At 37.1% G+C, this 15,770-nt stretch overlaps 1 protein-coding gene across 2 annotated transcripts in view; it reads right to left on the bottom strand.

Moving 5' to 3' along the window:
- SLIT2 (slit guidance ligand 2) overlaps positions 1-15,770 on the bottom strand; it is a 385,924-nt gene that overhangs the window by 143,792 nt on the left and 226,362 nt on the right. For both annotated transcript variants that reach the window (XM_061164461.1, XM_061164462.1), the window contains exon 5: positions 7,524-7,595. In XM_061164461.1, the coding sequence (XP_061020444.1) occupies positions 7,524-7,595 (72 nt within the window). The remainder of the gene's footprint in view (positions 1-7,523; positions 7,596-15,770) is intronic.

Raw genomic sequence — 15,770 nt, 5'->3', positions numbered from 1 at the left:
AATACTCCACTAAATTCCCAAGGCTTTACCATGATGCCTATAGCAAAGCGTTTTGTTTTTGTTTTAATAAGCGGAATGACTTTCAACCAGGAAGTGATGGGATGAAAAACAATGCTTTATGTAAACAAAATTTGGCTAGAACATTGAAATTCCCTAATGAGAATATAAACTGGAGTCAAAACTCAATTAGCAGGTTATTGTAATTGTTCAGAGGGAGAAAAGGATGGCTGGCTGTCCAGGGTTGGGGAAGCAAAAAACATAAAGATCTGTTCCATCTCAAGAACAACATGCAACCACTGAAAGGTCATGACAATGACTATTTTATACATATGTGAATCAGATTCCCGACTCTTCAATCAAAATTTCTTGTGTTTCTTTGTTTTGCTTTGGAAAATGATTATGAAGTTATGCTATATAGATTCATCTTTACATGAGGAAATGTTATCAATAAAAAGAGTGCTAAGGCCTCTGGAGACTGAGCACAATGTGAAATTGGAGAGGTTACTGGTTACAAACTTGCCCATGGGTACTGGGGATTATCACACTTCAGTGTACTTTTTTAGAGTGAGTACAAAGCAGGCGATTTACAGGACCACGGACAGTTCCCATGGTACTGACTATGGCGTCTGCTGAGTGCCTGATACACTTTACCTTTTAGAACCCGGTGGCTCAGAGGGTAAAGACTCTGCCTTCAATGCAGGAGACCTGGGTTTGATCCCTGGGTGGGGAAGATCCCCTGGAAAAGGAAAGAGCAACCCACTCCAGTATTCTTGCCTGGAAAATGCCATGGACGGAGAAGCCTGGTAGGCTACAGTCCATGGGGTCACAAAGAGTCAGAAACGACTGAGTGACTTCACTCACTAACTTCGCGTTACGGGTTACTCCTTGTGACCATAAGCAACAATCTAGATGTTAGTGAAAGTCACTCAGCTGTGTCCAGTTCTTTTCAATCTCATGGACTACACAGTTCATGGAATTCTCCAGGCCAGAATACTGGAGTGGGTAGCCTTTTCTTCTCCAGAGGATCTTCCCAACCCAGGGATGCAACCCAGGTCTCCCATAGTGCAGGAGAATTCTTTACCAGCTGAGCTACAAAGGGAAGACTTCTCGATGTTAAGAGAGGCTCTAGTCCTCATATCATAAAAATCAACTTCATTTACTATCTATATAAAAGAAGAATCATCTCCACAGATGTATTCGGAAGGTTCTATGCCCCACTAAGAACCACGTGTGATGTTTATTCTAACAGTAAGGATAGCAGGCCCCTTGAGTGAGAAACCAATCTCCCCTTCAAAGTCTCTCCAGCCTCAGGCTCACTGAAAACACTCTAGGAAGGAGCTGAGAGCAACAAAAATCACCATTTTAATTTTATACAAATGGATCTTCTTTTTATAATAATTATGTAATAAATACGTAGTTAAGTATGACGAGAAACATAGTGAACTAAACATGAAAAGTAGCTGATTATGGTCAACATTCTGTAAATATGATTTAACTTACAGGTCAAAGATAAGGTAAGTCTTGTATTTGAATGGTAAAATATATAACACACTCTTTGATTGTTAGGGCTTCCCTGTGGCTCAGACAGTAAACACCTGCAGTGCAGGAGACCTAGGTTCTATTCCTGGGTCAGGAAGGAATAGAAGGGAATGGCAACCCACTCCAGTATTTTTGCCTGGGAAATCCCATGGACAGAGGAGCCTGGTGGGCTCCAGTCAATGGGGGCCACAAAGAGTTGGGCACTAAGCGACTAACACTTTCACTTTCTGATTGTTACATATTGATTCTCTGTGACGTGGACAACCCTCGTTCCTTTATTATCATGAAGTCTGAGGCTCCCCTGGTGGCTAGTGTTAAAGAATCAGCCTGCCAATGGAGGAGATGCAAGCTAGATCCCTGGATGGGGACGATCCCTTGGAGAAGGAAATGGCAACCCACTCCAGTATTCTTGCCTAGGAAATCCCAAGGATAGTGGAGCCTGGAAGGCTACTGTCCACGGAGTTGCAAAAGAGTTGGACATGACTTACTGACTAAACAACAACAACAAAATGAAGATGATAGAGGAAAGAAGAGTAGATTGATATTTAAAAATTGGGAAGTGTGGAAAAAAAAACAAAATATATGTCTTCCTGTGATTGTACTGTACAACTGTGAATTTTCCTCCTATGGGTTTTAAATGATCATCCATCAATAAAATAAATGGAAGACAATAGAGTTTCAGAAAAAAATTCCTAAATAATATAATAGCGTGTAACAACATATAGATTAACCTTCTTTTTCCTATTTGCCAGATCTTATCACTAATAATCAGTGCATCCTAAATAGTTTTGTTTCTTAAAAAGCCATAGTCATGCATTCTTGTTTCCCAAATGACACCATGACTTACTCAAAGAGAACCAAGTTAAATCATCTTTTAACTTAAATGCTTGTCTTTAAATTAATATATAGTAAAAAATATAAATATTTTCCCCTCACCTATTTTAACCTATGGGTAGTTTTATTAGAAAAAGGGAGTACAGTTGATAACAGATGAAACTTTACTAGAATTTGTATCATGCAAGCAGATAGAAAATGAATGTATTCATTTACAAATAGCAAAGTTTGGAAAACAGAGTATATTTTGAAGATATACTGCAACATGAAAGAAGAATAAAAAATAGATATGATGTACTTTAAAGAGTGTATCTAAAATAATGCTTGTTGGAATTTAATTATTTTAAGTATTCAGGTCCTGTAACGCAAGAGACCCAGGTTTGATCCCTGGGTTGGGAACATCCCCTGGAGAAGGGAATGACTACCCATTCCAGTATTCTTGCCTAGAGAATTCCATGGACAGAGGAGCCTCGTGGGCTACAGTCCATCAGGTCACAAAGAGTCAGACACGACTGAGTGGCTAACACTTTCACTTTTGCAATCTCAATAACTATTGTCAACAATTTGAATTTTAAGTTCATAAATTGGTATTTTTTGTTTAAACCCTGGGATAACATGAGTAGGAATTATTTCACATAAAAACAAGAGACTCTTGGAAAATTTTTGAACTCATAAAATGTATACTTAGAGAATAAGCTTGCAAGTCTTAGCAATAAAGCAAAATTTAATTTGAATATTCTCCTAAATCATTCAATTGAATGGAAAAGCCTCATACATACTTGTAAACAAAACAGTGCCACAATGTAACATGTCTTCATTCAGAAACTGATCAGGAGATAGCCAAGCCTTTTTAGTCAGTGTTACATATATTAAATATACATACAAATTTATCAAGAAAAATAATATAAACAGTGATTATCACTTTGGTAAGGCATCATTTGGTAACGATACAGTATCAGTACTTGCATTCACACTTGATTGGAGAGTTCAAAAACACAGATGTAAATCCTATATAAAATGGCTTCCAGTGACTACTATAAACACTATTAGATAGTTGATATTTTGATATGATCTTGTTATTCTCAGATCTCACTGTCTCAAATGCCAGGAAAAAGAAACTGGTTTAAGTAGCAGCTGGAGAAAACTGTATAACAACATAAAATATAAAGGGTTTTAATCCAGTTTGGAAATTAATAGAGGTAAGCAAAAAAGTTATGGGATGTCCTCCCTGGAGATATTTAACAGCAAGATAAATGTCCATCTGTCTAGAATAGTTTTACTGTGGCTTGCCTGAAGGAAAAGGAATAAGATCTGTTAATTTGAAAAATTTCTACAGCATCAATTTCATATTGTCAGGATGTTGCCTTGAGCCTATTTAGCCAATCCACAAGCTTAAAGCAAGTACTTCCAGTGCAAATCTTCTCTGATACCTGGAATTTACTCAGAATAAAGCCTGAATATGTGGTAAATCCAATAAACCCAGTACAGTGCATTAGACCAGTATTTTAGACAGTGCTATACAAAATATCAAGGTCTTCTCTGTAGCTCAAATGGTAAAGAGTTTGCCTGCCATGCAGGAGACCAGGGTTTGATCCCTGGGCTGGGAAGATCCTCTGGAGAAGGGAATGGCAATCCACTCCACTATTGTTGCCTGGAGAACCCCATGGACACAGGAGACTGGTGGGCTACAGTCTGTGGGGTCGCAAAGAGTCGGACATGATTGAGCAACTAACACTACTCAAAATATTTATCCTGATGCAACTGAAGCACATATTTCTTCTGTAAAGCCTTCTTTTTCTCTTATATCTCTGGAAGACTTGAAATACTAGCCATCATGGGACCATGAAGCCTTGTCCAAACTGTAAATGAACAAACACACTGGCATGATACACAGGACAGAGCATTATGCCTCTCCTTCCCACGCTGAATGGGCTTCCCTTGTGGCTCAGCTGGTAAAGAATCTGCCTGCAAAGTGGGAGACTGCATTTTGTTTCCTGGGTCAGGAAGATCTGCTGGAGAAGCGATAGGCTTCCCATTCCAGTATTCTTGGGCTTCTCTGGTGGCTCAGTTAGTAAAGAATCTGCCTGCAATGCTGGAGACCTGGGTTAGATCCCTGGGTTGGGAGATCCCCTGGAGAAGTTCAAAGGCTACCCACTCCAGAATTCTGGACTGGAGAATTCCATGGACTGTATAGTCCATGGGGTCATAAAGAGTTGGACACGACTGAGCAACTTTCACTTCCCACATTGAAAATTCGTAATAATAATAATGTCAATACTTATGGACTTTTACTGAGCCATTACTTGATGACCTACGTTTACCATTTTAATAACAATATGAATTAAAATTTACTCTCAGTGCTAATATATTTTACCAAATACCTTTCTTAACTTTTAATGATAAAACTAAACTTCAGAGTCCCATGAAACTGAATTTCTTTGAATAGTATAGTTTGATCTATTGTTTAATTAACTATAAAATTTTAGAAAATTGTAAGCATGATCTTTTTTAATTAAATAAACCTATAAATGCATTAAGGTGTTTCAAGGTTATTTCCATGGTCTTTCACATGGTTACGTGGAAGCCAGTGAGAATAGCAGGAATAAACTGTTCTTTTGACCATCATCATTCAGCATCCACATAGTTTCTTAAGCCTCCTTTCCTCCATAAGAAAAGAAACCTTCAAAAATAAAGTCATTTGGATGCCATTCTACTCAGCTTTCTCCATATTCAGACTGCTATGCTTTCTGCTACTGCTGCTATTCAGAATCAGTACTGGTTCACCTTAAAGATACAGACATATTCCTTATATCACACACACACACACATTTCACTGCACTTTAATTTTATCCTCCAATCCCTTCAAAACCCAGAAATCAGGCCTTGAATAGGTCTTAATAAATTCTTACTTTCTCAATCTGCTTTTACTGACCAACATACAGTATGAACCAACCTCCTTGAAGATTTCTGTATATTTTCTTTTCAGTAATTCTTTTCTAAAGTATTCCCTGATAACCTCAAGCAACACCTTTATCTCTTTCTTTCCTCAGTACCTGTGGCACTTCATAATTTGTTTATAAATCAGGGTCTGGCACATATTTAGTACCCTCTGAGATATTTATATATCTATGTATTTTTTTCTACTTTGCAGCTCAATGTCTAATTGGTCCATGGTCTGTCTGATCCCTCACTAATATTGCAGATTAGTCCATACTCTAATCTTCTCTCTCCTTAGTACCTTTTTTCTCTAATAATCACAAGTGCAAGCAATTATTATATTGATTTCATAAAAGTAAAAATTAAAGCTCAGTGAAGTTTAATGAATTGTCATGTTTAAAAAAACAAAAACAAAACAGCAAAATATTCTGAGACTCCAGTCCTAGGCTCATCTCACGGTATTTATAATAATTGCGTTTAAACTGAAAAAAGGGAAATGATATGGGGGGGGGGGATTATTTCCCAAATCCCACCAAATCAATGATGCATTCCTCAAAGTACATTGGTCAGTATCTCACTTTTCTTTTTATCTCTAAACTTTTAGAATTGCACTTTTAAAGAAGAAACAAAGAGGAATTAAGGAAGAATCCCACCATAACCGGTATCTCACTCCCAAATGCATCCTTAAACCTGGGAGAAGGATTACTTGCAGACTTGGATTCCCTAAATATTGTTACTAAGATTAAAAGCCACCTGTTTTCAGGCTTTAGAGAGAATACTGCTAAAAGACTGCAAGAGGCAGTCCCAAAGGGTGGTCAACTTTGGCCATTACTGTTCTTTCACAGAGACATATAGACAACTTGAGTAGGTGCTACATAGGAATCTGTGTTGTTCTGACAAGAGATAATACATACAGGCAGTTTTGAACACCCTATATCTCTGAATCTATTTGAAGATTTTCCTCAGTATTCATTAGAGATTAAATCTAAACAAATAAAATCTCTTTAACATGTAAATGCTAATAAAAGTCTAAGGCCAGGATTTTGATGGCACTATATATTTATACTTAGAAGTCTATATTTTTCTATCTCTACCTGTACACTTAGAAAGTACAAATTTAAAACAAAAAACATTTACATTGAAGAGAAGATGTAGAGGCCATAGCTTATAGCTTTATAAACAGTCGTCTTCTTTGACGAAGGAAAACATCTGTCTCACATTCACTACTTGAGAAATGTTGGATTCCACCATGGAGAATTCTGAAAGTAAGTTAATTCTTGAAAGAGTTTCTGCCCCATTTATTACAAAGGTAAGAAATACTGAATTCCTGATAGTTAATGTCAGCACACAGGGGCTTTTCCCTTTACATTCCAAACTAATGTAGAAGCTAAAGAAAACACTTTATGACCTAGTTTCACAGTCTGTCAAAATCCGTCATTTTAAAAGGTTAATATGATACTTTAAAATTTATTAAGATACATATCGATAATGTTAGGATTGCCACTGTAATCTTAAATCTGATATGCAAAGAGCTATGTGCACTTACAAAACAACACATCTACACAAGACACTAGATTAAAGACTTACCAAGGACAAATACATGGGTTTCTTTTACTTTGCTTTTTAAAGAAGGCTATACATATCTTCTTTCATAAAGATGAAAGAGGGAAAATCTAAGAAAAGTATTCACACAAATTGAAAGACACTTTTCTCATTCTCACACTTCGGAATTTAATAAAAATGGTGATCTAAAAGCTATTTTAAAAAGCTGTAGCTCTAGGCCACAGGTGTCTCTAACAAGAAAATATTATCTACACTTTCCAGAAAAAAAATAGTCTGCATTTCCAATAAACACCAATAACAAGTGAAAAAGGTACTATTGAAATAAGCTCATAGTAAGAGGGAAGAAAATACATTGTAAATGTCTTTTAATCAAATCATTTCTTTAGACTTCACAAGATTAACCAACCACAAGGTATGAGGAACCTTGTGATATCAGTTGTTATTTGATAACTTCAGTTTCAAGACATCTTCTAAAGGAGACTTCCTTCAGATAACATGTAACAATGATTTAAAACTTATTGTTACAAGTTCTCCTAAGGAAGCATAAAATGCATAAGCTTTCACCATTTCTTTCCTGACACTTTATTTAATATGAATTAAACCTGGAAAATGGATTAAAAAAAACAGTATAAATTAGAAAAAATACTTACAGATTTTTAATATCAACTGCCCCACGAAAAGCTTTCCTTGGAATTGCCTGAATCTGGTTTTCACTGAGGTCGCTAAAAATAAAAAAAGGGATAAAAGATCAAGTTATAAATATGATTTAAGAGTTATCTTAATAATTATTGAGAAGTGATAAGTCACTTTCCAAAAAAGAAAGCTAAAGAAACACTAAATCATTGTAATTAAATTAATAACATTAGATGCAATTTCTAATGCAAATATTTTATATTTCTAATAGAAATTAAAAATTTGGACAAAATGGTCTCTTGAAGTAACTTTTCAGATCTTTAATTCCTAATAAGTTATTAAATATGGTTCTCTTAAATTTAAGAGTTGATTCACTTCTGTGTAAAAAACTATTTCTTTAAAACAAACAGTAAATTGTTCATAACTCAATTTCAAGGGATTCTAAAGAAACAGTACTTGTTATTTCTCCAACACCACTGATATAACTTAAGAAGTATATAGGAAAACAGTTCCATTTAACATCCTAGAGAAGACTGGGCAAAACTGATAAAACCAGGGCAGCATGATTAAGTTTTCATAGCACTTTAAGTAATCTTGAAAATGGAACACGGGAGTACTGGCCCAACAATAAAACCCACAGTTCTTGCATGAAATATTAACAGCACATTGATTTAAAACCTTCTTTAAATAATTCTATTATAACCATAAACACAGACCATCTATATTTGCATTTTAATTTAATCGAGAAATACATTTTAATCAAGGGAACAAAAAGCACTCTTTGAGCTGAAAGGAGAGTTTGTAAAAATTACTCATCTCATGAAATGGATCATTATTTTTCCTTCAGAGTTCAGACGCAATTCTATAAGCTCATATAGTATTATTAGCCTTAACAAGTAGGATATAAATACACAATGCAAGAAATGTCATGAAAAGAGGAAATTTTAAATAACGCTATCACATAGCAGAAAGCTGAAACAGCAAATAAATAAAGTATTAAAGTAACAATGAAGGTACTAAAATTATTTTTAAAATTCAAAATAACCGACGCTCATGAAGAAAGGCGAAGCTACTGACCACGGGTGTGTGGCTGATGAAACAGAGCCATTTTCCAATTATGCGGAGACATACTGGACAAATTCATCGACAGCCTCTCCCCCAGAGCTTCTTACGACCAGAGCTGGTTGCTCAGACAGTTGTGACCACACAATAGAGAGAACTGGCTGATATAGAGATTTAGTGTGTGGTTTTGACCTCATGAGCACCAAGTTTTAAACAACTGAGATTTGCATTTATATCTCAATATCTTCAATGTTCAAATTAAAAAATAAAAAAGGTCCACTAAGCAATCTGTAGAAACAAACGTTAGTCTGTTTAAAAAGTCCTTAGAAAAAAGAAACGTACATACATGTTTTATTCCAAACAGTGAATTTGTAAGACACGCTTATGTAGGTGTTAATGGAGCCATTAATGTCCTAAGCGAGCTGTTTTCAATAGCTTCAGTATATCCCTAAGAGTAATAAAACTTCATTTCCTTAAAAATTGCTTGTTTCTCCAGCTTGTCATTGATGCAGACTGACTTCCTTCCTTTGTTTAATTACATCCAATTAAGAATACATATTTAAAAGCCTTAATGCCAGAAACAGTGCTCAAAGGAGGCTCTAAGCTAAGAGAAGGTAAGAGAGATGCTAGAGAAAGACATTTCAGAAAGTAATAAGAAGTGAGAAGGGGAAAAACTGAGTTCAAGCAAATTTAAATCTAGAGCACTCCTTGAAAACCAACAGTGATTTTATCGTTGTGCCTTTGTCAATTCAATGTTTTCTCCCATCATTTGTTTTCTTTTTCCACTTCTCCTAGAACAAAACAAAGACTGCTTTAGAGACGGCGTGAGTGAGTGTGTGTATGTGTGTGTGTGTTCAGTCGAGCCCTACTCTTTATGACCCCAAAGACCGTAGTCCGCCAGGCTCCTCTGTCCATGGCATTTCCCAGGCAAGAATACTGGAGTAGGTTGCCATTTCCTCCTCCAGGGCATCTTCCCAGCCCGGCGATGGAGCCACGTCTCCTGCGTCTCCTGCAGTGCAGGCAGATGGATGCCACCGGGAAAGCCCAAGGTGAATAAAAATGGCAGAAATGCTGACTTCAGATTTTAGTCTTTTTGACTGCCTCAGGCAGAATTCTAGAACATAGAAAGGTTTTATTTTGCTAACACTTACCATCTTATCTTTTATATAAGAGTGAGTAACAGTTAGGCGCGGAGCCTTAAGATCAATGTGTCACTGCCCTAGGAATAGACTATCCTGTGTGGTCTCTGTGCTTGTGCCCACCTCACTCTGGCAGCCAACTTCAGTTATGGATCTCAGTTCCCTTAAGTGGGCAATGTTCACCCATGACAGGAAGAAGAACCTAAACAAGTTTTTAGTAGCTTCTGCATGCAATATTTAAATTTTAGAAATAATACAATGTCAAAATTTATATTTTAAAGCACATAGCCATCTTGTGAAGTAGGTATTATTATTATCATTGTTATTATTACTTATTATTGTAAAGAAACCAAGCTTCAGAGATGTCAAGTATTAATGCTAAACAATGACATAGACTGTTAAATTAAATATAGAGGAAATCCAGATAACTATTGAGTCAAGATGAGGGGATTTCTAAAGATGACACTGGGGGCTATTAAATCCATCTCAATATATCCTTTCTGTGATCTAAAACTTCAGAGATTTTTTTCTTAACTCATCCTAGCTTCTGACTTATGTCATTGGCATTTTTGTGTGAAATAAATGGCACAAGCAAGGAGTATGGAGGTGCAAAGCAGAACTTTCGGTCTGGTTTTCTTAGAAGGTGTAACACGCAGTGGAGTAATAAGAGACGAGGTTGGAAGGAGCAATCAGTGGTGTGATTAGTAGACATTTTCGTACCCACTGAAGAGTGAGTTCTTTCAGCCGACAGTGGTAGGAAGGGGAGAGTGGTGGATGAGAGCTGAGCAGATGTTCTTCCTTAGATTAAACTGTCAACAGAATTTAGCAGAATATCAGGGGTCAAAGACTCAAATCTAAATAACCAGATACAAGATTTTTATGATAGTTGGGGGAAAAGTAACGAGAATGTCAAACAATACAATAACTGTTAATAAAAACATTGCTTATTTACTCTGACCTAGTTAATGGATGAGGCATCTCCCACCCTTTAGATAGAAAAGGTGCAAAAGATTGAGAGGTACCAGGGCCACATGAAGAACCAAACTTAGAAGTGAACTGTATGTGGATGTAGATTAGGCAAAAGAGAGAGAGGAGATATGAGTCACTTTTAACTTAGATTAGAGGAACCATTAGCAAAATTGGGAAATCAGAATTTACAGTGTCTATTGTGAGCTTGGTTGTGAATTTTTTTTTTTCAATCTCACTATAGAGATGTGATTTTTTTAATCTCACAGTTTGATGACAACAAAGAGAATATAGGATAAGTAAAGCCTGAGTGGTACCATCTGAGAAGAGTGATTTAAAAGATCAGAGAAGTAACATTTATTGGAGACTTAGCTGACTCCAGCCACTTTCAAAATAAAAAAGGAATTTTTGGAAATTTGATGAGAACAATTGAGCTCAATATTTCTCATCCTCCAGTGTTGGTGTGGCTGGTTGACAGAAATTTAAGGAGAGGGTGAACATGCCAGAGGAATTAACAGCATAGACTACAGGCTGAGACTGACTGAGGCTGAATTCTTTAGCTCTTCCATTTGTTAACCACGTGACCTTGGGATAATTGCTTATGTTTTCTGTACCTCAGTTTCTTCATCTGTAAAATGGAACAATAACAGTGTCTATATTATAGGACTGTTAGAGGGATTCAATGAAATCATAAAGAGGTCAAAAAAGTGCCTGACATATAGTAACTACTATAGAGGTATTGGTTACATACACGTTACAGTTATTCTGCTAGGAGATTAAGTATATCTGCTCTGTTCCTTGAAAGACCATTGTAGGCAATGTGAGATATTACTGATGAGAGCGCATTATTTTGTGAACTATGTGATATGAGAAAAACGAGCCAGAACTACTGAGTTAGCAGGATAGAACTGCCAATGGAAGAGTCTGTAATTACATCACTGGGCAAGAGTGTAAAAATGTGCTTCAGAAAAGGAAATGGCTTGATTGGAGTTGATTTTTAGGAAGATTAATCTGGAAATTGAATTTTGGAGCAGGCAGGGACAATTGGCAAAGAGGCGCATTGGGAAGTATTAGGGAGAAAGGGTGGGTATCCAGTGAACTAGGCAATTCTTTTTGGAGAGCATTAAACAATATAGTGGAGAGTTGGGGTTAGGTCCAAACATAAGGTCTTTGATGCACGTTAAGGGGCTTGACATCGTGGGGAGAGTTTAGAACCACTCAACTTTACTGAGGAAGGCAACAGCAAAATGCAAAAATGTGAAAAGTATTTAGGGAAAACAAGTGTGGTCATTGAGGGGCTGGGATGGAAGACAAAGGGGCTAAATTTGCTTTGTAAAGTTTTGGACACAAACAAATGGAAAGATACCACATGCTCAGGGACTGGAAGAACTAATGTTGCTAAAATGTCCAAAATGATCTACAGATTCAATGCAATCCTTATCAAAACTCCAATGTTCTATTTTCCACAGAAAAAGAACAAACAGCCAACCCTAAAATTTATTTGGTCCCACAAAAGAACCTGAATGGCCAAAGCAATCTTGAGAAAGAAGAACAAAGCCAGAGGCATCATACTTCCTGACTTCAATCTATATTACAAAGCTATAGTAATAAAAATAGAAAGATATTAGCAGAAAAACAGACAGATCAATGGAACAGAATTATGTGAGGTAATATGGTGGGATGAGATTTTAGAGAATACCAAAGATACTTCTGTTTTAAGGCTTCTAACTAAAGAATCTGCCCGCCATTGCAGGATATGCAGGAGACATGGGTTCGATCCCCCAGTAGAGAAGATAACCCTGGAGCAGGACTTGGGAACTCACGCCAGTATTCTTGCCTGGGAAATGCCATGGACACAGGAGCCTGGTGGGCTATAGTTCATGGGGCTATGAAAGAGTCAGACTCAACAGAGAGACTAACACTTTTTACTTTCACTTTCAGTGGATATTAATAAAACACACTGTAGTGATCATTTAGTAATATATCCAATCATTTTGTTCTACACATTAAATGAATATTATATACGTCAATAAACTTGGGAAAATACAAAAAATTTACTGCAAATTATCAGGCATGATTTGGAATTTTCCATGTGAATTAAAATGACTGAATACATTAAATCTGAAAGTCTGGTTTATTCATTTTCTGAACATGATAAGAAAGTGAGAAGAGCTGGAAAAGACTGTCCCGTTCTGAAGCTAATCTTGGTAGGAAGGATATGAATACAGATGAACATAAGTAGTTTCAAACAGAAAAGGCTACTTGGTATTTGCACAATTCAAAAGATATATAGGCCTCCCAGAGCCAGGCCTGAGAAAGTGAAAGTGAAAGTTGCTCAGTTGTGTCCAACTCCTTGCAACCCCTTGGACTATACAGTCCATGGAATTCTCCAGGCCAGAATACTGGAATGGGTAGCCTTCCCCTTCTCCAGGGGATCTCCCCAACCCAGGAATCGAACTGGGGTTCTCCTGTACCACAGGCAGATTCTTTACCAACTGTGCTATCAGGGGATCCCTGGCAAGTGGTGCTAGTAGTAATCACCCTGGAGTTTCCCATTTTAGATCCTCCCCCTTCTACTCCATCCAACTCATTCACAAAACTACTTCAGCAGCATCTTTAATCAAGCTCCTCTCTCCCAGTTTCTATTGTCATAGTTCCTGTTGGATAACAATAGTCATCACCATTCCATACATGACTGAGATTCCAAACTCATACCTTTGTCTTAATTTACAATCCTTCACAATACATCCTCCACACTGGCACCACCCTTACATTTCCAAAACTGAAATCAAGTCCAACTGAAATAACCATCTCCTGAATTCTTACACAGTTCAGTTAAGAGGATACCATCCTTACAGTAGTTCAGACCAAAAACTTGGGAGTCCTCATCAACATCTAACATTCTTCTACACCCAACATGCAATCTACCAGCAAATTCCCTGAACTGTTCAAAATATCTTCAGAATCTGGTCTACCTACACCTCTGCTCCCCTGACGAAGCTACCGCTCCCCCGTCCTCTGGATTATCTTCATAACTTCCTATTTCTCTGTGTTTCCTTTGCCTTCTTATAATCATAGTTTGCATGTCTCTAATCAAAATTCTTCATTGATGTCCCATCTTAAAAGGATGGGAAAGCTCAAAGGATTACAAGGTCTACAAGACTCCCAAATGATTGATGCACACCTCATCACTTTGTCCTTTTTGACCTCATCTCTTTGTTACCACCACCTTGCCTACTCTTCTCCAGTTACACTGGCTTTCTTGGAATTTCCTGAAGCCTTCACATGTGTCTTATTTGGTGGGCCTTCCTTGATAGTTTCTACATTTCTATTTTCACTTCAGACCTTCATTCATTGATTCCATTCTCTTAAACCACCTGTTATAAAATCATCTTTCCAACTCTTTCAGCTTATCCACATTTTATTTTCTTAAGCACCTAGTTCCTATCACCATGAAATGCAGGGTTAAACACTGTTCAAGACACAGAGCAAATGGTACATAGCTCTTTTCGAATCCCCCAGCTGAGCCATATGCTGCTGCTTCTGCTGCTAAGTCACGTCAGTTGTGTCCAACTCTGTGTGACCCCATAGATGGCAGCCCACCAGGCTCCTGTCCCTGGGATTCTCCAGGCAAGAATACTGGAGTGGAGCCATGTGCTAAGATCTCTGTAATGTATTTGCTATATGATGCCGGGCAGGTCACTTACCCCTCTCTCCATTTGTGCACCTGTAGAATGAGCTAGGATAAATCACTCTTAGGGCCATTTTGCCTGGTCCAAACAACAATATTATTATTAATGAAAATTAATATTCAAATAACTAAATATCAAGAAGGTTGTTGCATAATTACAAGTTAATTATGAAACATTACTATCTATTATTGAGGAGTCAGTTATTCTCATCTTCTGTGCCCTTAAGCTGGCATGCACACTTATTACTGTAACACTCAAAAATTTTTAGTTGTTTTCTTGATAACTGTCTTTCTTTTGAAAGAATATGATGAATAAAGGCAGAGATTTTAGTTCATCTTATTTATATAGAATTCCTGGCATATAACAGGCTTTTAATAAGCAAAGGTTTATGGAAAGAAAACTAAATTCTGAAGAAAAATCTTACATGGCAATGGATATGTGTGAGTAAGGAAAAAAGGTGGTAAGTTATAAGCCTGAAGTTGGAGCACTGCTAAGTAGCAAAATCTGGTATTATACTCACAGCAAGGGGAAATAAGGAAAGAAAACTGGACTGCTGAAAGTACTTTTAAATATATTGGTATCAAGGCAACACAGGAGAGGTAAATGTCACTGTTTTACAAAACCTTGAGATATTAAACTAGAGTTCAGTGAAGAGATCAGAGGGAGAAAGACAGATTAATGAGTCTTTGTACCACTGTGAGAATTGAACATGGCACACATAAATCTTCTTTCAGATGATATGCATTGACAAATTTCATATTTGCAGGTTACTGTTCCTAGGAACCAAAACTTAGTGTACTGGAGACTTCAATATCTGAAGGTGGTAAAGTCAGGTGTGTTCTATTTCTCTCTCTCACTTTTATTCTCTCACTCATGCATCCAAAAGTATTTACTCACAGCATAAAATAAGATATAAGCATTGCTTTGTGATAATTCTGTTTCTTTTATGGTGTGTTTTTAACCAACAACTTGACCACTGCGTCTTGATAAACAGGGCTGTCTCTTCTACACATATCCTGTCTCTTCCTGGTCTTAATATAATCCAATGTAGCATATCTTTAAAAGAAATCATTTTTGTCCAATATACAAATGGTCTCTTTTCAGAGATTATTGGCGCTGTTTCTCTACTAAAAATTGTTTTGTAACTGTGGGCTTACAGCAACTTGAGGTACTCAGCAACCAAAGCTTTATCAAACATAGTAGTAATAATACACATTAGTTTTCTTCTGGGCTTCCCTGGTGGCTCAGCGGTAAAGAATCCGCCTGCCAATGCAGGAGACACAGGTTCAATCCCTAGGTTGGGAAAATCCCCTGGAGACGAAAATGGCAACCTACTCCAGTACTTTTGCCTAGGAAATCCCATGGAAACAGGAGCCCAGTGGGTTAAAGTCCATGGAACTGCAAA

The sequence above is a fragment of the Dama dama genome, chromosome 17, assembly GCF_033118175.1.
Source record: "Dama dama isolate Ldn47 chromosome 17, ASM3311817v1, whole genome shotgun sequence".
NCBI lineage: Eukaryota > Metazoa > Chordata > Mammalia > Artiodactyla > Cervidae > Dama > Dama dama.
Note: the sequence above shows the minus strand (reverse complement) of the source record. Positions and strands in the feature narration are given on the sequence as shown.